The 26809-nt window shown below is 40.2% G+C and overlaps 1 protein-coding gene across 6 annotated transcripts in view; it reads left to right on the top strand.

Annotated features, from left to right (window-relative positions):
- The window catches only part of setx (senataxin), a 121857-nt gene that overhangs the window by 73085 nt on the left and 21963 nt on the right, over positions 1 to 26809 (top strand). For all 6 annotated transcript variants that reach the window (XM_073052705.1, XM_073052707.1, XM_073052708.1 and 3 more), the window contains 11 exons: positions 78 to 4472; positions 6355 to 6463; positions 7387 to 7554; positions 9596 to 9825; positions 11636 to 11788; positions 14815 to 14971; positions 15469 to 15570; positions 16081 to 16190; positions 23811 to 23882; positions 24249 to 24398; positions 26681 to 26788. In XM_073052705.1, coding sequence (XP_072908806.1) covers positions 78 to 4472; positions 6355 to 6463; positions 7387 to 7554; positions 9596 to 9825; positions 11636 to 11788; positions 14815 to 14971; positions 15469 to 15570; positions 16081 to 16190; positions 23811 to 23882; positions 24249 to 24398; positions 26681 to 26788 — 5754 coding nt within the window. The remainder of the gene's footprint in view (positions 1 to 77; positions 4473 to 6354; positions 6464 to 7386; positions 7555 to 9595; positions 9826 to 11635; positions 11789 to 14814; positions 14972 to 15468; positions 15571 to 16080; positions 16191 to 23810; positions 23883 to 24248; positions 24399 to 26680; positions 26789 to 26809) is intronic.

Raw genomic sequence — 26809 nt, forward strand, 5'->3', positions numbered from 1 at the left:
TTTCAAAAACTATTATAAAGGTCATGACTTTAATGCATTTCATTGAAAGTTTACTGCATTTTTATTGCTCTTTACAGAACGCAGGTGGGAAATACACAACATGTGGAGAATATTACCCGAGCATGTATGATGAAATGCAAAGTCTTGAACATGTACTACAGTGTGACATTGGACAAGACATGCGTGTACATAACAGTACATTTCTCTGGTTTATACCATTTGTCAATTCTGTCATGGATCTGAAGGATCGTGGCATTGCCTACATTGGTGAAGTGGTTCATCATATCTACTGTGAGATAAAAGATGTTTTGAATCGGAAAGTTGATTTCTGTGATAAAGTGACCGAGTTCTTCATTATCATCTTGGTGTCCATCATAGAACTTCACAGAAATAAAAACTACCTGCATTTGCTTTGGTATAGTTCACAGAAGTGGGTGGAAGCATTGGTGAAATGTGTCAGTCTTCCTGCCAGACTTTTTAATCAAGCCACAGAGAGAACAGCAACGACGGGTAACTATAAGGTCTCTTCGACTGTCTTTGCAGTTACGCCATCTTCAGCAAACTCTCCCATCACAAATTCAGCACAACGATCATGCGTTCAACTTATTCGTAGTTTTCTGCGAGAGGGATGTCAATCTCAGCAAAGAAGCATATTTCAACCGTTCCTCGACAAACTGAATCTGCAATTACGAAGCACTTTTATCCTGGGCTGGCAGTTGAATCTCAAAGAACAGCAGGAATTGCAGTCTTGTTTAAGACACTTGGTTAAAAATGCAAAATATAAAAGCTCTGAAGTGAAGCAACTAGACACATTTGGAAGAAGAAGTGGTCAGCAGTGTCCTATAATTAAATGTGAAAAAAAGGACACAGAGGTTTGGGGAAAGATGCCTGGATATTGTAATAGTGGTCCTGGGCCACCAGATCCATTGTTTCAAATGGATAACAAAAGTTTACTTGCTCAGAAAAGTACAATAAATCAAGAAGAAATGGCTGCTTGCACAGGTCAAGAAGACTGGCCAAACAAATCATCTGAGGATGGAGATTTTCAGTATAAAGCAGAATCCCCCTTTTGTAATGATGGTACTTTCCTTAATGAGACCAGAACAAATGAAGCAAATGTTTTGAAAGTTGGCAAAACTGATAAAAAATTGTCTTCAGGGATGAGCACTGTGGAACTTTCTCCTCTTCCTTTAGAGACCACTGGTGCTGATCTGCCAAGCAAACAGGAGCAGATACCTGAACAAACGCGAGGACTCAAATGTGCATCTGGTGCTAATGTAAATTTTATTGTAAGTTCTTTTCCCAATGACAATTTGCAGACTGAGCCCCTTGAAGAAACTCCAGGTATTCGCCATAAAGGAAACTGGAAGCAATCCATGTTATTAGAATTCCAGAAATCTTTCAGTGATAATGCAACAAAGTCTGAAGCTGAATCCACCATAAGTAATCATCCTGCAGTAACGTGTCCAGCAGCAAGTGTCTGTGATTTGCTTCAGAAAATGGATTCAGATGAGACTCCATCACACAAGTTTAAAATTGATCCAAACAAACTACGTAATCTGAAAGATAAGATGCAAGCAATTAATATTAAAGGAAAGGTAATGAAGGAAAACAATAGTAAAGAAAGGAAATTAGAGGATTTGCCAACTGTAGGAATTGACAGTAGTCAATTAGATTATATTAATATCAGAAATGACAACCAGAATCCTGACTTCAGCAAAAGTACAATTAATGGCAGTTCTAGCATAGAACACGTGACAACCTTCCCTCCTCAGTTGTCACCATTTTGTGACAAAAGAGAGAAGCCTCTAAATTCTGATAATTTAATACTTGGTCCATTGTCACTCTGTAAAGTGAATTCAAGCAATGACTTCAAAGCTCCTAACCTGTCAAACCAGTCTCACCAGCATACAATCAATAGCATAGATAGTGATGATATTCCTTTAAAGAAGTTGAGGGCAAAATTGAAGAAAGGGATTGCGTTAACCAGAGTGGTGAATACAGGTGAATCAAAGACGAATAAAGATCTTGGAATGCCCTTGGAAGTTACTTCTTTGGATAAAATCCAAGCATTAAACAGAATTGATAGAAGAGTAAACGTTTCCCGTCATGTACATTTATGTGATTCTGTTCAGCATGAGGAAGAATCTGAATTCAATTCATCTGTTGAAGAGCCGAGAACTAACAAAGATGCTGAAGTTGATATCTTCAGTTTGCCCTCCACAAAAGAAAATAACAAAATGTTAGAAGTTGAAAGACCTGGAACAAAAAATCAAGTAAGTGAAGCTAGTGTAACGGAGATCACCAACTCACCTGTAGAAAATAAAACATCCCTGCAAGAAATGCCTACATCTAGCGAGCCCTTACCAACTCCTTTTGAAGAATACGATTCACAGGTTTTTGAATTTGAAAGTGAAGAGCAGGTATATTCTGTTTGGGAAGATGTTCAGCCAAATGAGCAAAAAGTTGAGGATGTAAAGCCAGAAGACAATGATGAATCTGATGAAGCAGCTGTTAATAGCAAGTTTAAAGAAAAGCCAGTAGAAGGTGATGTATCTGATATACACACCAACAGTGATGATGCTGATGTAAATAGCATGTTTAATGAATGGGGGTATGATACAGATTATGTCCCTGATGATTTAATTGAAAAAGTGGCTGAAGAGGTAGAAGCACAGTTGGCAGAAGAAATAACAGCAAGTAAAACTGACAATGAGAAGCAGTTACTGCTTGGGGTAAAACACATTTCTCCTTGCAATTCTGCAGGTAACCTTCAAAAGGAGAAACAAAAACACAGTAAGATTGCAATAAGTCATCAAAATTTGACTGATAAAAGTAAACACAAGCTTGCATCTGCAAAATATATGCCAAATAAAAAGCAAGCAAGAAAGGTAACAGGTAGAGATGAAAGTGTGAGAAACAAAAATGGAATAAGAGAAAAATATTTATCCCATGTCAGTTCTAGAAAAGATTTGAACAAGTTCATTTTGACTAAGCAATCCACAAATGGTAATCTAGACCAGAAAGCTAAGAAAAATAATTCCATTAAAACTTCAGACCAGAAAAGCATCCAAACATCATTGCCTAATACTTCTAAATACTCGGTGAAGAAAATGGTCACTCCTTCCACCTCATCTCCAAAAAAAGTACGTAAATGCCCTGAACCTACTTCAACTGTTGAAAAGCTCGGTCTCAAAAAGAAAACTCGTAAAGCTTTAGACCTTTCTCAAGGAAGCCTTGATAATCTGAACAAATTGCGTAATTATGGACAAGCAGTTGGCACCATTGAGGACAAGTGCCCCAAGAAGACAAAGCTCATTATGCCACCAAAACTGTCAATGACTAGAAATTCACGTTTGCTGGCCTCCCAGGATCGTCAATACCTAAGACAGTCAAGAACTCGGCGACACAATAAAGAAAAGAAAAAAAGTCCATCTGATGAAATTGTTTCCCCAAAAAGAGCTCTGTCCTTTACAGAAAGGCAAGACTCTTCTAATTCTGTTCAAACAAATCAAAAGCTCCCATCGACATCAGTGGAAAATAGCAGTAATTCTATTCACACTACCTCAGCTTCATTTGAAAAAGAAATAAGTTCATCTTTAACTGAGAGAAACTTGTCGAGTATAAATGTAAGCGATGACTTGAATTTAACACAGCGTGATCCTTTGGATATGGATATTAGTGATGAAAGCCTGGAAGATGATCTGTTAAATTTGACACAGAGAGATCCTGTAGATATGGATATTGAGAATGATACAACAGAAGAGGACAGCTCAATAAAATCTTCAAATTCCAACTTGACCTATTGCCACTATACAGGCTGCACAGCTGTTACTGCATCTTCAGAAAGTTTATGTAAGGACCACGCTGCAAGCCAACCCAAGGATGATGTTTTTGCCAAGCCAGGATTACCTCTGTCTGACCTGAAAAGCTCAAGACCCTCCACCACCAAACTCTTTGCTTCTAGCTCGACTTCCCGTAATGCTCAACTTGCTACAGAAATGGAGGCTATCCCAAAGCGCCCAGCTGTAGCAGCTTCTAAAGTTCCGCAGTTTCAGAAGCCTGCAGCAGTAAAGTTCACTGTGCCACAGGCATTGAGACCAATCCAATCGGCAAAACATGTGGAAACTAACATCCTTTGTGCACAAAACCAAGATGTGGATTTTAGAGGAAGGCCAAGTTTTCCTACACCAGTTGCTGCATCGCGCAGTATGCATGGAACTTTGCCAGCTGGGAGATCTGCACGGGCTGCTTCTTATGTTCCTCTGATAGATCATCGTCAAAGGGACCCGTTTGAACTTATCAATTCAGTTCTTAAGTGGAACTATGAGATGTTTGACATGTTTGATCGCTTTGGAGCACCTGAGAATCTTTGTGAATTTCCACTACGAGATGTGCCTGATAAGTTTAGGTCATATGAAGAATATTTTAACACTTTTTATCCATTACTGATGTTAAATCTGTTTGAACAGGTGAGCACTGTATATGCTATAGATGCTGAAATTTAGCTGATATTCTTAACCATTGGCACTGGCAATAAATGCTGTACCTGGCTGTACAAGTAAGAGCATTTTGAGAAACTTTCAGACTGGCATGGTAAATTTTGAATCTCTGTTTCTGAAAGATAATTTCTGCGTGTTTCCACATTTCTGGAGGTATGATTGGCATGCTTAGAAAAGCAAAGGGTGAAACAGATTTATGGGAATGATGTTGCCAGTAGGAATAGTTTTGATTTCCTATGGTGGAAAGCCAACACTGATTGGAAGAAATTGTTCAATCTTTGTTCAGATTTATAATGGAGAGATCCTGTATAATAAGTAAATTATCCCTCAAAGTTCTCAGTGAACTCAATCACATACTGTTGTGTACATGTCTGTTAATTGCATGTTTTAGTAAAGATATACAGTAGACCTTTATTATATATCCATAAGTGTGTGGTTGACAAATTGGGCTAAATTAAGTAGTTGTGAACTTCCAAAGGGTACAGTGTAGGAATGTTATTTAGGATGTACTGATTCAGGTCAAAGAGAAGAGTCCCCAGAAAATTTTGCAGGTGCACAATAGTATCACTACTCTTTGTAAATGGTGCTTATATTTGGAGCAATAGACAGTCTGATGGAGGAAATCAGTGGGTTGAGCAGCATCTATGGGAGGAAAGGAATTGTTGACATTTCAAATCAAAATCCAGCAATGGAGTTGAAAATGGCCAGCTTGAGATGAGATGGCCAGTATAAATGTATAGGGAGTGTAAGTTGGAGATGAGCGGGAGGACAAAGGGTTACCAGTGCAAGATTCTCATTAAGGGGTAAAAATGAGATCCATTGGGGGAGGGGGGAATGGCAATTGGAACCAGAACGATTATGGTGGTGGGGGGATGTTTGTTGGTAGTGGGGGTTGGGGAACGTTTGGGTGAACTTTCTGTGTGTATATGGTAGTGGGCAGACAGAGCTCCATGTTGAGGTGGGGGCACAGATGAGGGAGAGGAGACAGGAGGATCAGAGGGAGATGCTTATTTTTGAATTTGGGCATTTGCCAGGCCATTTTATTTTTACAGATGTGTATTTCCATCAATCCTAATTGTCCTGTTACTTCACTAAATTTGACAGATTCAGATCAACTTTACAAGTTATCAATTCTATCTTAGTCATAACGTTTTATTTCATGCAGTTGATGTTGCTGAGCAGGGTTTGAGTACACTCGTGAGCCCATGAGCCCATACCCCATGAGCCAACCCAGAGGTGAACATGGATCAAATGTCTGGCACTCACTAATCTCTGTATAAATTTGCTAAACTAACAGATAAACTGCTGGAAAGTATATTATGAGGGCTGCATATATTTTTAAAAAAGATGGGATTTAATACCAAATGACCCTGTATTATATAATCCACTGCAAAAGTAAATTTGCTTCAATTTCAAGATTTCAGTCGGCAATAAAATTTTCCTATACATTCTTCAGACTTGCTGCATGACTATTTTCTTGGTATGAGACAGTAGATGGGTGGTCTTTGGATAAAGCCTATATTATACAAAGATTCTCAGAATGTACAGAAATAAACCAAGCATCAAAGTTATATATCAAAAATGGTCCTCTCGCTGTACTTATTTGAGTGCATATTGTAAAGTCTTTGATAATGGCCTAGATAATTTGAAATGGGCGAGCATAGAAAACTACAAGTAATAAAATCAGTAACTAATTAATATGTTTCTACTGTTTGGAGGGTAGGAATAAGCTAATATGTTTTGTGCATTTATTCTCAGTTTTGTCATGATACAGAGTAATAGTTGGCAAATATGATTGGCAATAGAAATGTTTCTAACTGTAAATCTAAATAGCAGTATTTCTTTTATATAGCTAGCTCAGAAATTGATGGAATGCAAGCAGACAAATAAAATGATTCAAAACAAACTGATGCTGAAGAACTACTCCATTGAGGGCAGAATAAATCGGGCTGAATTTCAAGGTGAGAACAAGTGAAGATTTATAAGTGCTTCACATCCCTAAAGTTGCTTATTATTAACATGAAGTTTCATACAAAAATTAATGTTTCAGTGCATTTGAAGCCTGATTCCACAGCAGAGTAAATTGAGACTTCCTTTGTCTGAAATTTTTGAACTTTGACTCAGAATTTACATTACCAATTTGTTGATAATTTGAGATAAAACTGGTGGTGCACAGGTTCATTGTGCAGTTGCTTCCCCTCACCTTCTGATTCAATGGGAATTTGATCCGTTTGCCTGCAATTTTGTTGTGCGACTTGTTTGCTTCAAGTTGTTCCTTGTTTTTGTAACTATTATAGTTAATCCAAAACTAAGATGATTTAAGTATTGATTTTTTAAAAAACTGTAATTATCCTTTATCACATTTTTGCATTACTTATTTTAGTGCTACTAATTTCAGTTTCTGATTTAATCCTGCAAGGCTGGGTTTCTGTTTAAAGAAATCAACTTTGGTTGAAGTGACTGTTAGACTATACTTGAGCCCAATGGGTTGGGTCTCCCTAAAGTCCCTCTGTTAATCAACATTCCCTGGCATTCTACAATTTGCTGTATATGTCCTACCTCTATTTGACTTCCCTGCTTCATTTCAGCTGACATAATTCAGTTTGAGGATGCCTTGGGTTGAGATTCCAGCTACTAGAAAGGCTCATTCTCCTGTTTACAGTGCTTAGGCTGAGGGTAAGGGCAACATAGCAAATGTGTACATGTGAAGGTGAGTTTATTACTGGTAATCCAGATGCTGTGAATCCTGGGCATGACAGCCACTGAGATTTCAATTTCAACCTTTTTGTAAAGAAAATACCAAAATTGTTCTTGATCTGTGAGCACTATGTTTGTGTTCAGTACTTTGTTCACCTCTAATCAACCAATTTTTATGTTAACTCAGCTTTCCTACAGAACAACGAACTTGTGAAACAATTATACCCAAAGGAAGATGATGTTGTTTTCCTCTGGCTGCCCCAACGTTACAACTACTACATGCAAGAGGAAACTGAGACGAATGAAGTGCTAATTCCACATATAGCGCATGTCTCAAGAACATCACGTTTCTCGGGTGAGACCAGAAGGTGTACAATGAATGCTTTGTGTAGGAAATTAAGTATTTCGTAATTTGTTTTTAACAGAAATCTGTTGAAGAATTTTAAGGCCCTTGAATGTTGTGTGCTAACAAGCTAAAATAAAACATTCCATTGGATGTCATAGACTTGTTCGCCATAGAATCAGGCCCTTCAGCCCTCCATGTTCATGCTAATCAGAATCCTTTATTATCGCCAAGTATGAGGACACATACAGGGAATTTGATGCTGGTTTCCCTGAGCTCTCACTGTACAGAATTAAAAGCAAACAAAACCATAGTGCAAATAATCAAACTATATACAATGAGGTCCACCTCATTGAATGTACAGGTGGACTTGATTTATAATAGACTAAAATTCAAATGTTCATAAGACTGATGGCATACGGAAAGAAACTGTTCTTGTACCTATTTGTCCTGGCATACAGTGATCTAAAGCGCCTACCAGAAGGAAGGAGTTGGAACAGGTGATGTCAGGGTGTGATGGGTCCACAATAATGCTGCTTGCTCGCTTCCTGACTCTAGATGCATACAAGTCCTGGATCGAGGGCAGCTTCACACCAATAATCATTTCCACAGCCCTGATGGTTCTTTGGAGTCTGTTCTTGTCTTGTTTGGTAGCTGATCCAAACCAGACAGTGATGGACGAACAGAGAACAGACTGGATTATTCCTGAATAGAATTGAATCAGCAGCTCCTGAGGCAGGTTGGACTTCCTGAGTTGACATAGGAAATACAACCTCTGCTGAGACTTTTTGATAAGAGTATCTGCTTTGGGTGCTCACTTCAGGTCCTGGGAGGTTATGACATCCAGAAATCTGAAGGTCTCCACAGCAGACACAATACTGTTGAGTATAGTGAGTGGGGGGAGTATTGGGCTCCTCCTGAAGTCCACTGTCATCTCCACAGTCTTGAGCGTATTTAGCTCCAGATTGTTCTGACCACACCAGAGGGCCAGCCGTTCCACCTCCCATCTGTATGCAGACTCATCACCGTCTCAGATAAGGCCAATGACAGTTGTGTTGTCTGCAAACTTCAGGAATTTAACAGATGGATCCTGTGAGGTGCAGTCATTAGTGTAAAGGGAGAAGAGCAGTGGGGAGAGCACACATCCCTGGGGGGCACCGGTACTGATTGTCCAGGTGCTAGAGATGATGCTCCCCAGCCTCACTTGCTGCACCCTGTCAGTCAGGAAGCTTGTGATCCACTGACAGATGGCAGTGGAGACAGTAAGCTGGGTGAGTTTGGAGTGGAGGATTTCTGGGACGATGGTGTTAAACGCCGAGCTGAAGTCAACAAACAGGACCCTCACAGAAGTTCCTGGGTTGTCGAGGTGTTGTAGTATGTAATGCAGTCCCATGGTGACTGCATCATCCACTGACCTATTTGCCCGATAAGCAAACTGCAGGGGGTCCAGCAGGGGGCCTATGATGTCCTTCAGGTGAGCCAACACTTTAGTCTCTCAAAGGACTTCATGACCACAGATGTCAAAGCAACAGTCCTGTAGTCATTTAGTCTCTTGATGGTGGGTTTCTTAGGGACTGGAATGATAATGGAGCGCTTGAAGCAATGAGGGACTTCACACAGCTCCAGTGATCTGTTGAAGATCCGTGTGTAGATGGGGGCCAGCTGACCAGCGCAGGTCTTCAGGCAGGAGGGCAACACGCTGTCTGGGCCTGGCGCTTTCCTAGTCTTCTGCCTCCGGCATTTTGTCCATCTGATTTGCCTACATTACAGCCCATGTCCTATGCTTTGCCTATTTAAATACAGATTTATGTAGGCTCACGCTTTCTTTTAGTTTGTCATCTGGCAGCATGAGACCATATTATTCATTACATTAAATGACCATCCATCTAGATCTTTTTCTTCAAGATGAGTTTGAAGGATTAAGATTCTACAGCAGTGCCCAAAGGGAAATCTAAATGGACATTCTTACAGTATCAACATTAGGTGCTGCAACACATGCCTAGGAAGGTGGAATTAAATTATTAACTTTCTTCCTGATTTCCTCCTTGAACAGGGCGAGATTCCCGGACAACGCTTCACCTTTCAGTCCGCACTCGAGGAAATGTTAGTGCTGTAGAGAACCAGCCAGTGAGGTGTGATGTAATTGGCTCCATGGTGACAACCATACGGCAGTTCAAAGGATTGCTCTTTCTGGCCAAGTCTCCTCTATGGAGGCCGATTATTTCGCCCCATTACTCATTTTTTGAGCAAGACGTCATGGGCAGTACAAAGTGGAGTAATGCTGTAAGGGATATTGTTGTATATTACGCTTTGCAAAATTTTACTAGGTACAAATATGAATTGTAATTTCATGCTAATTCTTTGCAGCTTTATTCTTGTGGGTTTACTTTTGTAATGTTGGGTGACTTGCACAGGTTAAAAGTCGCTAAACCTATAACCCTGTCTGAAAGCTGCAATTTGAATTGTTCTTGTTCCAATAAAGACATCTATTCAATGAAAATGACAAAAATCTCAGTTTCAGGAATTGTTCATGCAATATTTATTTTTAAGTAGAAGCAGAAAATAACTTCAATGCATTTGTAAAATGAGGGATACAAGTGGAAAATATCCTAAGACGTAGGAGCAGAATTAGGCCATCGAATCTGCTCTGAAATTCTGTCAAGGCTGATTTATAATCCCCTCAACCCCATTCTTCTGCCTTCTACCCATATCCTCTGACACACTTATTAATCAAGAACATATCAACATCCACTTTAAATACGCTCAATGACTTGGCCTCCACAGCTATCCATGGCAATAGATTACACAAGTTCAGCTTCCTCTGACTAAAGAAATCATTATGAGTGGATGGAGCTGAGTGCACCTTTGGTGCTGTGATCTGGCACCAAGGGACGGGATTGATAAGTTGTCCACCAGCCACTGGCCTTTGATGTGATACTGGGCCACCGATCACTTTGTTTACGAAAAAACAACAGCTCTTTTCTCTTATTCTATTGGCTGTGCTGCTCAAGCTGCAACTGGTTTGGTTAAAATAAAAATGCAGCATTTAAGAATAGAGAAGCTTTTGTTGAAAATACACATTTTCAATTGGTTTATAAGAATGCACATTTTTAATAAAGATGAATGCAAACTATGAATAAGAACATTTTAAAGCTACTTTTGTTCTTGTAAAGTGAAATTTCTAGTTTAGTTTAGTATGTTTAATATTTCACTTGGGTCAGTTGCTCCTAAAATTTTCATATAACAATGAGAAAGTTGGATTATATTTCATTATATTTGACTTCAAGGTTCCCTTGAATGGAATAGAAGAGACATTTTTTAATGGAACTAAATTAGACATTAAAGTTGTTTACTTACAAATGATTTACTGAGTGTATTCTGCACAAACATCATTAACATATTCCTTCTCTGCATGGCTGACCTGAAAAATGGATGTCACCATTCCTTAAGTTTATAAGACCAAAGATAAATATACACTCAATGACCATTTTATTCGGCACACCTGTACACTTGCTCATTAATTCAACTATCTAAACAGCTAATCATGTGGCAGCAACTCAATCCATTAAAGCATGCAGACATGCTCAAGGGGTTTAGACCAAACATCGGAAAAGGGAAGAAATGTGATCTAAGTGACTTTGACTGTGGAATGATTGTTGGTGCCAGACAGGGTAGTTTCAGAACCTCAGAAATTGCTGATCTCCTGGGATTTTCATGCACAACAGTCTCTAGAGCTTACAGAGAATGGCATAAGAAAACAAAGCAAAAAAAAAAATCCAATGAGTGGCAGTCTCTGGGCAAAAACACCTTGTTAATGAGAGAGGTCAGAGGAGACTGGTTCAAGCTGACAGGAAGGTGGCAGTAACTCAAATAGCCACAAGTTACAACAGTGGTGTATAGAAGAGCATCTCTGAACATGCAACATGTTAAACCTTTACCTGGATGGCCTTTTGCAGTAGAAGACCACATTGGGTGCCACTTCTGTACCTAATAAAATGGCAGCTGAGTGTATAGCATTATGAATTGTGATTTTAATGGAGTTTTTCCTTAAGTTTGACTAATCACTATTTTACTGTTACCTTTTCCGGTGCAGAATGATTACAATGTGCATCAGCAGAAAGCAATTAACATAGCAACGTCAATGGTTAAACAACCAAGAATTCCCAAAGTTTGTTTCATTCAAGGACCACCTGGAACGGGAAAATCAAAAACCATTGTTGGTCTCCTGCATCGTTTGCTTGATGAGGTACCAGTATTTCTAATTAAATGTGACTCTGTAATTCTGAATCAAAAGTTTTTTAAAAATTCAGCAGCTACTAATCAACAAGCAATCAATAGTTTGATCTGAATGATGCTGAGTTCACTGGATGATACTGGATTTAAATATTCTAACACTTTCCTGATTTGTGCCTTGTATATGATAGAAAACATTTTGGAAGTGGGGAGTGAGTTACACTATAAATTTCATATCCAGGTACTGTCTTGAAGTTGTAGTCCCAGTCTTTCTGTGAAAGGTTCAGTTCAGTTTCTGGTCATTGGAAGTTCAGGAAGTTGATCACTGTCTTGGAAGTGAGTTTGTCTTGTATGGCAGTTCAAAGCACTTGTATAGCTCAAATATAACTTGTCACTTAGTGCTAGAGTGAATTTTGACATGTAATGAATGGATCCAAACAATATCCAACTCTTATCATTGGAAGCTTATTGATAAAGGAACTTGGGATGTCGAGCTTAGAATCCTACCCTGAAACACATTACCACCATTATCCTGGGGCTAAGATGGCTGGCTGACGAGCACAAATATCTTCAGGTGCAAGTCCCATCACTGGTAAGCATTCTCTCTGCTCCCCATGGACTTTAGTTTTACTAGGACCCCATCATGCCAAAAATAGTAAAGTCATGTCTTACCATGATGGACAGTCAAGCTATGACTTTGACTTTAACCATCTTTGGATCAAGTGTATAATGAGGTCTAGCTGTTTATGGGCAGGTTATTGTTATCATTGCCTATTGATGATGTCAGTGACATCCTCTATCACTTTGTAGAACGATGATCTATTGGTACTTAGTTGAATAGGAGTACTCTGTTTTGTTTCTTCAACAGAATGCAAGTTGATTTTTTTTATGATGTCAGTGTTGTAGCTAATTGCTGGGACAGATTGTTTTGAGCACACACCATTCAAAACATAAGCAAGTAATAGTTTGGGTTCCGAAATTTCAGCTGTATCCAGGGTGATGTGATTTTTTTTAACCTGTGGAATTAATTGAATTGACTGAAGATTAGGGTGAGTCCTTCAGGAGGAGACTTAAATGAAGCAGCTGGGCACTAAAGGCTGTAGATAATTGCATAGTATGTGCTCTGCTCTGTTTGAAGTTGTGAACATCATGGAGCCAGCTCCATTAATGAGCTAGTGATTAACTATCACCATTCATGAATTCAAATGACATGACTCTTGAGTACCAGGAGGGGTCTGCTTAGCATGCATTGATCTCATGTAACAGCTTTGCACCTTATTTCTGGATAGACCCAGTGCAGGTTCTAGAGTGCTGCTGTTCTCTCATTGACCTTAATGGTAATGTGAGATATATATCTTGTCATGGGATTTCAAGCAATGATAGAGTCCATCTGCTGTTAATGCTGCATACTACGTTGTAGGATGCCTAATTCTGAGTATTTAGATTTCCCTCAATCTTCTGTTACTTGCTGTGCAGAGTGTAATCTCTGTGATGACATGAATTTGTCAAGAATTCTGCAGTGGTCACTCATACTGCTGCATTCATGGAGAGGTGTACCTTTTGGCAGGCCACATAGGTTTAATCATGTTCTGTCTGTTACAAACCCAGTCCAGCGGTTACATCCTTAAGGTCTCTGCCAGACCATTTATTGGTGTGATTGCTTTTCATTGCAGCATATTCTGCAATTCTACACTACGTGCTCTTCATCTTTCTTCCAAATGATGTCTGTGTTCTGTAGACCTCTGTTGTTTGAGTGATCTATAAATGACCTGGACGAAAATATAGATGAGTGGATTAGTAAATTTACAGATGACAAGGAGATTGATGGAATTGTGCACAGGGTTGAACACTGCTAAATGATACATTGAGATATATAGATCAGTTGTGGATATGGCAGGAGAGATGACAGATCGAGTATAATCTGGCCAAATGTGAAGTGTTGCAGCTTGGGAGATCAAACATAATTAGACTGTACTTGTTAATTACAAGACTTTAATAGAGCTGATGAGCAGAGGAATCTTGGGGACCAAATCCATGGCTCTTTAAAAATGGGTAAAGAAGCAGAGATCATGCTTGCCTTCAAAAGTTGAGGGATTGAATTCAAGGGTTGGGAAGTTATGTTGCAGTTTTGAAGAAAACTAGCTAGACCGTATTTGGAGTATTACATTCAATTTTGGTCACCCCATTATAGGAAGGTTATTGAGGATTTGGAGAGGGTGTAGAAGAGGTTTACTGGAATGCTGCCTGGATTAGAGGATATGTGCTATAAGTAGAGTTTGGACAAACTTGGATTGTTATTTTTCTGGAACTGCAGAAGCTGAGGGGACATCTGATGGAGATTTATAAGATTGAGAGGCATAGAGCATATTGCCATTATCTTAACTTCTAGGGCTGAAATGTCAAATACCAGAAGGCATGCATTTAAGGTGAGAGGTGGTAAGTTCAATGGAGATGTGTGGGGCAATTTTGTTTTACAGAGTGATAGGTTATTGGTTTAGCACAACATTGTGGGCAGAAGAGCCTTTTTCTGTGCTCTAATGTTCTATGAGGAATATCATCTCAACAACTGAGTGAGGATAGGTTATATTCAGGATTATTTGCCCATGTTTGACCTCATGTTTTGGGATATTGTAGGGTTCTGGTTTAAACTTCCAGGGCCATTCCTTGGAGAGAGCTTACAGAATTAGCCCCTTCTGATCATATGCCTTTGCTCTTGTTTCAGTGAGCAACGTTGAAGACCTCCACGGAATAAATGGAGCAATCTTTACAATAACTTGTAGAAAATGTTGCTTTTGTCTCAGTATCCCATTCTTTTCATATGTTTCTTGGCTATTCTTTGAGGCATTTTCCTAATTCTGACACAGTTTGAGAGGAGGACTTCCCTAATTATGCTGTGGTTGTGCCTACATCTGGTGTTTAGGTTAATGTCAGATGAGTCACCCAGGTTTACTCTAAACCTACTTTGTCCTACCCAAACAAGTAACATGCTGGATCATTTCAGAATTAGTTTTCATACTTCTTTATCCATTCCAAACCTAGGATCAAGAGAATGATAAACCATCTTACAATGGGAACACGAGAGCTAAGCATGCCAGGATTCTTGTATGTGCTCCATCGAATGCAGCCATTGATGACCTCATGAAAAAAATCATTACTGACTTTAAGTGGAAACGCAAAGATAAGGATAATTGCTTGGGTATACTATTTTCTCTTTTTTAATTTAATTTGTAGATCTTAATCTTCAAACTCCTTAAACATTTGAAAATGATCAAAACATTGATTTAAATTAAATATGTTGCTGTCAGTGAAGCTACTAATATTTGTGTGTGGCATTTACACCAGTTATAAGGTAGTGGATCTTGTAACTCACCATTGAGCAGTGGCATGGGAGGTGACCTTTCCTCCTCTCTGGTGCATACATTTGTTCTTTATTTCTTTCCCTGAAGACATAACTAATGTAAAAATTAATTCTACACGGGTAAATATTAAATCAAATTTCAGATCAATAGAATAACTGATTCTAACTCACTCAATTATTTGGAACTATTTATTTTAAAGCCTGATTATGTTAAAGGCATGTAACCCTTTTAAATAAGATTTGGAGCTCTGCTTATGATTTGTGTGCTTGGTATCATGTAATTCTTCAAATTACTGCTTTCAAATTATTAATTATTCAATAATAATTTTCCTCAGGAAATTGTGGAGATGTGAATTTGATAAGACTAGGCACTGAGAAAGCTATCTCAGCTGATGTCATAGGATTCAGCTTGGATTGTCAAGTAAATCGTAGAATGAGTAAGTACTTTCTATCCAAAATTAAAAAGAGGCCTAATAGTTGAGTACTATTATTGAGCTTTATATCACACAGCAAATATAATGGGGAACAGTATGAGATCAGATCAGTAAATATTTAGAAATAATTTTATGAGATTGTGGTTCAAAGTAAACCGTAGCAGTTTTTTTCCTACCATAGAAGAGAGGAAGGAAAATACTTGTGCATCTTTATTTTCTATTGAATGAGCTGGGCATGAAAGAGAATTGTACATGAGTGGAATGTATGGTATTAGTTTTGATCACTCTCAATTCTTGAGTAATTTCTAATTCAGGGTGATCCTAAATCCTAACTCCATCATGATGTAGTGCACAGATTCGTATGTCTGTGATCTGACAGGACGTTATTTTGCAAATTTTTAGCATCGATCTTTTTTCAATTTTGTAAGGTGTATAGTACATGAATTTAAACACCTTTAAATCATGAGTACTGGTTGTCTGTTCTAAAATGGTTGCATATGGTTTTATGTGCAGAGAAGGACCAAACTGATCCTGATCAGATTCAAAGACAAAAGGATTGGTTGGATATGAAGCTGGATGAACTGGGGAAGGAATGTGCGATCATAAAAAAAGACAGTGAGCAGGCAAGTTTTTGTACATTTTACTCCTCCCGTTAGGCATTAATCGCAAGGTAATACTAAATGAAAGGCTAATGTAAGGTCAAAAGTTCAAAGTAAACTTGTTATCAAAGTACAGATATATCACCATATACAACCCTGAGATTCATTTTCTTGCGGGCATACTAAATAAATACATAATATAATTGCCATAATATAATCAGTGAAAGACTGCACCAACTTGGGCACGTAACCAGTGCGCAAAAGACAAATGTGCAAATACAGAAAGAAAGATATAATAATAATAAATTTGCAATAAATGCCGAGAACATGAGATGAAGAGCTCTAGAAAGCGAGTCCTTGGGTTGTGAGAACGTATAATAATTGGGCAAGTGGAGTTATCCCCTTTGGTTGGGAAGTAATAACTGTTCTTGAACCTGGTGGTGTGAGTCCTGAGGTTTCTGTACCTTCCTGATGGCAGCAGTGATGCCTGGATGATGGGGGTCCCTGATGTTGGATGCTGTTTTCCTGTGACAACAACACTTTGTGTAGATGTGCTCAATGGTGGGGAGGGTTTTATTGTAATAGACTGGGTCGTATCTACTACTTTTTGTAGGATTTTGCTGTTTAAGGGCATTGGTGTTTCCATACCAGGTCCTGATGCAGCTGGTCAATATACTCTCCACAACACATCTATAGAAGTTTGTCAAAGATTTAAATATGTTATGCTAAATTTTCACAAACACCTAAGGAAGTAGAGGCACTGCAGTGCTTTCTTTGTAATGGCACTTACGTGCTGGGCCCAGGACAGGTCCTCCGAAATAACAACACTGAGGAGTTTAAAGTTGCTGACCCTATCCACTCTGATCCTCCCATGAGGACTGGCTGGTGAACCTCAGATTTCCTCCTCCTGAAGTCAATAATCAATATATATTATGGCAGAATATACGGTACAGAAGTTGTTAATGTGATGTATTCTTGGATGATAGATTATGCCTAAGAGTTGGCTACTTTCTGAGCAACTGCAGTAAACCATTGCTGTGTTAAAATTATTTTAAACAAAATCTGGAAATAATGACAGAAGCATACAATGATTATTGGACTTGCAATGGAATTTAAATTTTTAGGTCAGATAATATCCACTTGGGTGAATAGACAAAAATATTTTCCTTCCACCTTTGTACCACATTTCACTTGAAAGTTGTTTCTGAAAGGTTCTTAATACCTAAACAGTCATCCAGTCTTTAATTTTCTAATGTAATTACATTTAGTGCTTAAATATGAGATTCTGCAGATGCTGGAAATTCAAAACAGCAGACACAAAATGCTGGAGGAGCTCAGCAGGTAAAGCAGCATCTATGGAAAAGCTGATGTTTCAGGCTGAGATCCTTCATAGAAACCAGGCACATCTTAGCTTGAAACATTGACTTTCTGACTTGCTGAATTTCTCCAGCATTTTGTTTGTGTCACACTGTAGCTATGTATTTGCTTTTGTTCCATTTAGGTTACACCTCTGTTTTTCTGTTTTTCCATTTTCATCAGCTCCAAATTTAGCACATGGGTTTTCAAGCCTAGGTGGCTAAATGTGGCAGATCATGAATTCTCTATTGTTTCACATCAGTAGTATTAGTGGATTTCTTAGTAGTTAAAACTTAATTTGTGTCATAAGTGTTGTTTATCTGATATGACTTGTCAATATTCAATTTTACTTCCCAAAATTTTTTTCCTCTTGATGCACAACATTTGCCAAAATCACCTTAGTTTTTTTTGAAGCTGTACTTGTCTTTTAGTTTTGCATCCTGATTTAAGGAGCGATATACTTGAAGATTAAATCCTGGGATGAAGGACAGGTTGGGCTTATACGCCTTAAAGTTTAGAAGGATGAAAATGAGCCATATTAAAGCAGTATTTTAATGGTCAATGCTGAGAAGATATGTATAAATCTACAAAGAGGTAGTAGATACAGAGTAAGGAGTTGCCATTTTAAACAGGGTTGAGAAGAAACATCTGAGGATTGTGAATCCTTAAAATTATTTTTACAAGAATTGCTGAATATGTCAAAGGCCAATATAAATAAATATTAGGACAATAGAGAAATTGGGGTTATGTGGAATAGGCAGAACAAGCTATAAGGCAAGGATCCAGATTAGTATTTATTTTATTGAATGGTGGGGCAACCATGAGGAGCCATATTGTTCACTCTTGATAGTCATTGTGGCTGTGAGATCCCAAGAGATTAATTTGTTCATAATTTCTATCAATTTAAAAAGCAGTTACAAACTTTAGACCTTAAGACATGGGAGTAGCATTAGGACATTTGGCCCATCATCTGTGCTCTGCTGTTCCAACATGGCTGATTTATTATCCTTCTCAGTCCCCTTGGTAATCAAGAAGAGCAGTCAGTGTGATCTTCACTATTGGATATTCAGAAGGTATCATCACATTTGAATGTTGAGATCCAAATTCCAATTCACTTATTTCAAAACTTCTTCAGCAGTCTGCTCTATGGTTAGTTGGTACAATACAGTTATACTCTTTCTCTGCACTTTCATCATTAAGGTAGCAAGTTCTTCTCAAGTCATGTGCTGTGTGCGTACATCTACTGATGCTTCTGGACACATCATCAGTGATGTTCCTGGAATCATCGGGTGTTTCGGGTCTTTCAACATCATACATCCTTCTCCAGGTGACCCAGCCGGGGCTGATCAGACCCCAGCTTGTATCCAGATGGCTAGCTACACATGACTCCATGACTCCCCTTTCTTGAGCCACAGCCACCTTCAGGCCCTCTCTGCTGCATCGGTGGTACTGCAGATGGCTCTCCTCTTCCTCTCTCCCTTGATGCCCAAATTGCTGTAGGCTCTGGCTAAGGAACAGGCTGCGAATCCCCTACAACCAACTTCCACTGGGAGACACCTCGCTCTCCATCCAGCCTGCTGGCAGTTGCTGACCAGTCTTGCGTACTTAGATAGCTTCCTTTCAAAGGCCTCTTCCAAGTGATCTTCCCATGGGACTGTCAGCTCCAGCATCACCACCTGCTTCGTAGTCTCAGACACAAGGACAATGTCTGGTCGCAGGGAGGTGGCTGCGATATGGTCGGGGAACCTCAGCTGCTTTTCGAGATCCACCAACAGCTGCCAGTCTCTTGCAGAGGTCAGGATACCTGCCGATGTTCTTTTGGCGGGTATTGGCTGCTCCCCAGCTCTTACAAAGGCAGTGGTCTGCTTGGAGGGTCGGGACCGCTTCGCCCACTCCACTCCTGCACTGATGGCTTCAGCGATGGTCTTCAGGACCTGATCATGCCTCCATCGGTACCGTCCCTCACCAAGTACCCTTGTGCAGCTGCTGAGGATGTGCTCCAGGGTTCCTCGCTTGGAGCACAGTGGGTACGCTGCCCGGATGAGAAATTGGATGCAGTGTGGCTTGGCTTTCCAAAAGCTCAGCCCAGGTCATTTTCCTCTCCACCGCATTCTCCCATCTTGTCCAAGCCTTGCAGGTTCTCGTCTCCTCCACTGCTGCTCTCACCTCCTCCTGAACTAGGCGACGTCTTTCCTTCCCTCTGATGGTGTCCATTTGGGGAGTTGGAAAGGATCCTAGCCCAGCTCTGCCTCGTGTGACCGGTCCCACCAGCCTCCTGTGACGCAGCCTTTCCTCTGCTTCCTGAACAGCTTCCTCTGCCCTCCACTTCCTGCCAGTCCTCACTTGGATCCCCGCTCTAGCCACCTTCGGATCACTTGAGTCCCTGTACTGTATCACTTCTCTGGCTCTTGTAACTTTGAATTCCTCCTCCAGGGATTTGAAGGGCAGTTGCAGTTTATTGTGTCCATAGAGTGCGATGCTGCTCAGGCTCCTTGGCAGCCCCAGCCATCTTCTGAGGTGCTTACTGACCCTCCTCTCTAAGGTTTCGACTGTCGAGATCGGAACTCCATAGACGAGGAGGGGCCACAGGATTCTGGGAAGAATGCCATGCTGATACACCCAGGCTTTGAACTTCCCAGGTAGGCCAGACTTGTCCACAGATTTCAGCCAGCCATCCAGCTCGGTGCAGGTTGCCTGAATGGATGCCGTGTCCCTTAGAGAGCTGTCAAAAACCTTACCTAAACTTTTGACTGGCTTTTCTGTGATGGTTGGGATGGCTGAACCTGCGATGCTAAACCGGAACTTGTTTTCCACCTTGCCTTTCCTCAGCACCATTGATCTTGATTTGGCTGGTTTGAAACGCATCCGGACCCACTCCACCAGCTTTGAGCCCCTGCAGAATCCACCGGCAGCCTGGGACTGATTCTGTGGTGACAGTGAGGTCATCCATGAATGCCCTGATGGGTGATTGCCGTTGAGCGGAATTCATTCTGGGCCCTCTGCACTCTGTTTCACCAGACTTAGTGAGCATGTTCATGGCTAGGGAGAACAGTGTCACTGAGATAGTGCACCCTGTGATGATCATCAAGTCATTAATATATTGTATAAGAAAACCTTAATGTTAACCTTAATTTTTGTGTTGGTCTGATGTCTCGAGTCTTGAATTAAAGACCACCATATAATTTTTAATAATCAGAATTTAAATCTGGTTACCACAAATACAGATTTTATAACTTAGAATTTTAACTACACTCAGTTGGATCAATCATAATTTGGATTCATATTTTATTAGCTAAACATAAAACAAGTACAATAAACTGGCAGAAGCCTATTGGAATAGTTGGATTTGTTAGGCAATTTCCATTTGTCTCCAAAAGAACTAAATATAACCAAATCAAATTGATTTTGAAAGCTAAAATCAAAGCAAATTGAAATAATGAATAGTAAGCAGTGATCAACTACGATAAGAAATGCTACCTTCATTGGAGGGATAAGTTCATAACTATAATTTCACCCTATAATTTTGATTTTCTATGAAGAAAGATACTAATATACTACTGAGTATGTCACCAATACTTCAAAAGATATACAATGAAGTCTGAGGTCTCAGACAGGGCAGCAGATGGAAAGGCTTATTTGTGGCTTAAAGGATTAAAGGTGCAGAGGTTTAGGAATGCAGTTCAAAATTTGAGGTATGACAATGGTAAAACAGTCAAATTAGCGTACTGTAAGAAAACTTCGAGCGGGGCACAGAACTCGTATTGTTGGGTGGGAGGAAGTTCCAGATGATTGAGAGTGTGGTAGGAGTTGGGAAAAAAATAAGAATTTTAAAGTCAAGTTGTTAGATCACCTGATAACAATTGATTTTTTTTTGTTAGAACTCCAACATTGAAATTCTTGCTTTATCATTTTCCCATACCTTAGCATCTTTTTACAGTCCACGGCTATGTTGAGGTATTGTTGAAGCAAAGTTATCAACCATTGGGGATTCTGAGTTTCTAATTTGGGTAGTAGAGTTTGTGAGTCATCTATGGAATAGGGAAAGGAATTACTTTAGATCATCAAAGTAGTAAATATATACCATCAAAGAGTATTTTTGCTGTAAAGGCATTAACATGTCTTCAGTGTCCTGCCTCAATTGACTACCGTCCCGTTGCAATCACATCCATCATCATGAAGCATTTCGAGAGGCTCGTCATGAGGCACATCAAGACCCTGCTGCCCCCCTCATTGGACCCCCTGCAGTTTGTGTACCGTCCCAACCATTCAACAGACAACGCCACTGCCATCACCCTCCACCTGGACAAAAAAAAAAGACAAGTACGTTTGAATGCTGTTCATAGACTTCAGATCATTCCTCAGAAACTGATTGGAAAGCTGAGCATACTGGGCCTGAACACCTCCCTCTGCAACTGGATACTAGACTTCCTGAGTGGGAGACCTCAGTCGGTCCGGATCGGAAGTAGCATCTCCAACACGATCACACTGAGCACGGGGGCTCCCTAGGGTTGCGTGCTCAGTCCACTGCTGTTCACTCTGCTGACCCACGATTGTGCTGCAACACACAACTTGAAACACATCATCAGTTCACTGATGACACGACTGTGGTGGGTCTCATCAGCAAGAACGACGAGTCAGCTTACAGAGAGGAGGTGCAGTGGCTAATGGACTGGTGCAGAGCCAACAACCTGTCTCTGAATGTGAACAAAACAAAAGAGATGGTTGTTGACTTCAGGAGCGAGCACTCTCTGCTGAACATCGACGGCTCCTCAGTAGAGATTGTTAAGAGCACCAAATTTCTTGGTGTTCACCTGGCAGAGAATCTCACCTGGTCCCTCAACACCAGATCCATAGCAAAGAGAGCCCAGCAGCGTCTCTACTTTCTGCGAAGGCTGGGGGAAGTCCATCTCCCACCCCCCATCCTCATCACATTCTACAGAGGTTGTATTGAGAGTATCCTGAGCAGCTGCATCACTGCCTGGTTCGGAGATTGTACCATCTCGGATCACAAGACGCTGCAGTGGATTGTGGGGTCAGCTGAGAAGATTATTGGGGGTCTCTCTTCCCACCATTACAGACATTTACACTACATAATCTGGGAAAAGGCACCAAAGCATTCGGGCTCTCACAACCAGACTATGTAACAGTTTGTTCCCCCAAGCCATCAGACTCATCAATACCCAAAGTCTGGACTGACACCAACTCCCTCTACTGTGCCTATTGTCTTGTTTATTATTTATTGTGTTACGTTGCCCAGTAACCGGGTAGTTTTCCAGCAAAGATAGATGGATCCACCAAAGCCTGATGTTACTATTTTCAAACATTTTTATTTATAAAGGGGCACAAACGTATGGTTAATACAAAACATTCAGATCATATACGTCGTCACAACTCAATCTAAAGCACAGGTATAGTAATAATCAATCAGAAATAAGCTCTACAGTTGTCTAGGGGTAATGTAGATATATATTGTTTACTGGATATTTAAAAGTCTTTTTGCGGTCACTGCAGTTCCACCAGCCGCCGTCGGTTGTGGTGTCGCGTTGGTGCACTTTTGTTAGAAAGAGAGAGAGATGTCATTAAACATCTTCACCTGCCTGGGTCCCTACAGAGCACCGCCGTGGAATCAGAAGAGCAGGCTTCCCGGTTGTTAGTTAAAAGCGATTGTCCGTGATTCCAGCCACAGATTCCGGATCCGGAATCTAACGCACGCGGCTTCCTTCAGAATGGCGTCCCGCTCCGACGGGAAGCACTATCGTGTCTTCTTCGTGTGTCTCCTTGGTACGTCTGAAGGGGTCCTCCCTCCCCCCCCCCCCCCCCCCCCCCAGACCCTCCTTTATACTTCCTCAAGGGACCGTCGGTGTCAATCTCTCTCAACCAGCCCACTTTGCCCGAGGGCTTTACACGTGGTCTTCATGAGACAATAGTCAAAGAGTCGCTTTATTCTGCTTCCCGGGGGAACGTGGTCTTCAGCACGTCTCCCTCTCTCTCTTGGGTCATTTGACCCCCCCTTGACTAGGGCTCTTGCGAATCTCACAAAGGAGGGGGCTGGGGTCATAACAATTGTAATGCCTGCACTGTAGTGTTTTTTCTGTGTTGTTTTTACGTAGTGCAGTGTAGTTTTTGTATTGTTTCATGTAGCACCATGGTCCTGAAAAACGTTGTCTCGTTTTTACTGTGTACTGTACCAGCAGTTGTGGTCAAAATGACAATAAAAAGTGACTTGACTTGACGTGACGTGCAACTTGATGTTATATATTATTTAGAAACCAAAATTTTCTTTCCTAGATGGAACTGGCAACTCAAAAGAGGAGAAAATTGGAGAGAGAGAGGGCGGAACTTGGACGCAAGCTAAAGGAGGCAAGAGCTGAATGAATTTTTTAATCCATTTTAGCATGTACTATCAAATAAGGACAACCATATTGTCTATTTAATAAACATTTCAAATGAAGTGAATGCCATTTTTAATTTTCGATGATTATTATATAGGCTTACCTTGTAATAATTAGCTTAAGTATCAGCAAAACCTAAACACAATTTATAACTTGAGCTTCAGAATTCACATTGGCTGCTTATTATCATATTCAAAACTATTTGCCATATAAAAATTTATTTTAAGAGCAAGTAAACTCAACACGTCAAGACATAAAGCAGTCAACCAAACGCTTTATTTTCAGAAGTAGATTATTGTATTGCAAAATGAATTAGTCACTGTGTTCTTTACAGGTTCAAGGTCGAACACAGGACATCCAACTAAAAATTATTCTGGAATCACACATCATCTGCTGTACTTTGAGTACCAGTGGCAGTATCCTTTTGGAAATGTCATTCCGAAAATTGGGTCATGAGCCATTTAGCTGTGTTGTTGTAGATGAGGTGAGTGGAAATTAATTTTACCATGGTAGTCATCTTGTGAAGTGTTCAGGCTGTAACAAAAAAAATGTTTGAAATAACAGTAAGATTTTTTTGCATCATTTAGCTAGAATGGATATTATTGTACAAGAATCTACAGGCAGGTTTTAGTTCATTCTTTATTTTTGGGTGTTGCCTTACCCAGTTGCTCCTGACAAAGTGGAGTTGAGCCTCCTTTGTAAGTGAGGTGAAAATACTCATAATAGAATTAGGTGGGATGCTCTAGCACTTTCACTCAGAAATTATAATGATTAGACTTTTACCCAAAAATCATGGTTAAACTTTCCCTTGTCAGATCAATATCAATTTTAAAGTTCAAACTAAATTATTTATAAAACTACATGCGTGTCTCTGTAAACTCAAATTCGCCGGACCAATAACCACACCACAAACAGTCCATTACTTTATCCTTTTCACCAGTTTATTTGTTTGAACTCAGCTGGCGAGAGGCTCAGAGCCAAGCATCAGAGAGACAGAATTCCTCTCCCTCTGGTGGCTCGTGACAAACCTCTGTCTAATATGCAGAAACGTTACAATTTATAGAACTAGCGAGACAAAGAGCACTAAGTTCAACAGATATTCCCACCAAGTCAGTTAGAGCAAAACTTAATTACTTAGATAAGAGAGTCCACTAAATCAAGGTTTTAATTACAGATAGATGTTCATTCTCGTCCTTATCAGTGAGTTCTCCCCTTTCCCTAAACAAACAAGGGAACTTAGATCAGTGGTGCGAAACAATAAGGCATGGTGTTTGTGACCTGTGTGAACCTAGCCCCCATTTTGTTCTCAAGAGACATCTGTGAGTTGTTAATCTAAACAAGCTGCAGGCAGATTCCTCAGTGCAGGACACAGAACTTTATACACTATCCAGAACAGAACACATTAATTTTAACTCGTAATTTACAAGAGTCCAAGAATCATTTCTTACGTCCCCAATACCATTAAAATTTCTTCATCTCCATATACATCCCTGAGATTCCTTTTCTTGGGGGCAATCACAGTAGACACAAGAAGCACAATAGAATCAGTGGAAGACCACATCCAACAGAGTGGAGGACTCATTGTGCAAAACGAAAACAACAAACTGGGCAAGTAAAGTTCAAAGTAAATTTTATTATCAAAGTACGTATATCTCACCATAACAACTCTGGGCGTACTCAGTAAATCTATAGAATAATAACCATAACAGAATCAATGAAAGACCGCCCAACTAAGGCATTCAACCAGAGTGCAGAAGACAACATACTGTGCATATACAAAAAGAAGAATAAAAAGAAACAAGTAAGCAATAAATATTGAAAATATGAGATGAAGAATCCTTGAAAGTGAGTCCAGTTCAGTAATGGGGTCATTGAAGTTGAGTCAAGTTATCCTCTCTGTTCAAGAGCCTGATGGTTCAGAGATAGTAACTATTCCTGAACCTGGTGGCTTTGGTCCTGAGGCTCCTGTACCACCTTCCTGATGGCAGCAGTGAGAAGAGTGCATGGCTTGGGTGCTGAGGGGTCCTTGATAATGGATGCTGCTTTTCTGCGATGCGCTGATTGGTGGGAAAGGCTTTACCCATGATGGACTGGGCTGAATCCACTATATTTTGTTGACTTTTCTATTCAAGGGCATTGGTGTTTCCATACCAGGCCATGATACAATCAGTCAATATACTCTCCAACATGCGTCTACAGAAGTTATTCAGAGTTTTAAACGACATGCTGAATTTGTGCAAACTTCTAAGAAAATAGAGTTACTGCCGTGCTTACTTCATAATAGTACTCAACGTGCTGGACCCAGAACAAATCCTCTGAAAAGATAACTCAGAAGAATTGAAAGTTGCTGACCCTCTCTAGCTCTGACTTGTTCTCCTCTCCCCCCCCCCCCGGCCCCTTGTAAAATGAAGACTGGCTCATGGACCTCTGGTTTCCTTCTCCGGAAGTCAATAAACAGCTTCTTTGTCAAGCTGACATTGAGTGAGAGGTTGTTGTTGAGAACCATGCAGCTAGATTTTCAATCTCCCTCCTGAATGCTGATTTGTCACCACCCTTAATTCATCCAGTGACATTGATGCCTTTGGCAAATTTAAATATGGCTTTGGAGCTGTGCTTAGCCTCACAATCATAAGTATAGAGTGATTAGAACAGTAGATCTGGCCTGCTGAGTTCCTCCAGCATTTTGTGTGTGTTACTGGATTTCTAGCATCTGCAGATTTTCTTGTGTTTCTGATAATGAGCCTAAACTACTTCTGTTCTTTCCAGGCTGGGCAGGCATGTGAAACTGAAATACTGATCCCATTGATGTATGGTTGTCCCAAACTAATTCTTGTAGGTGACCCAGAGCAACTGCCCCCAACTATTATCTCCATGGTAAGAATAACATTTAGAAGA

The sequence above is a fragment of the Hemitrygon akajei genome, chromosome 7 (genome assembly GCF_048418815.1).
Source record: "Hemitrygon akajei chromosome 7, sHemAka1.3, whole genome shotgun sequence".
In the NCBI taxonomy this organism is placed as follows: Eukaryota; Metazoa; Chordata; class Chondrichthyes; order Myliobatiformes; family Dasyatidae; genus Hemitrygon; species Hemitrygon akajei.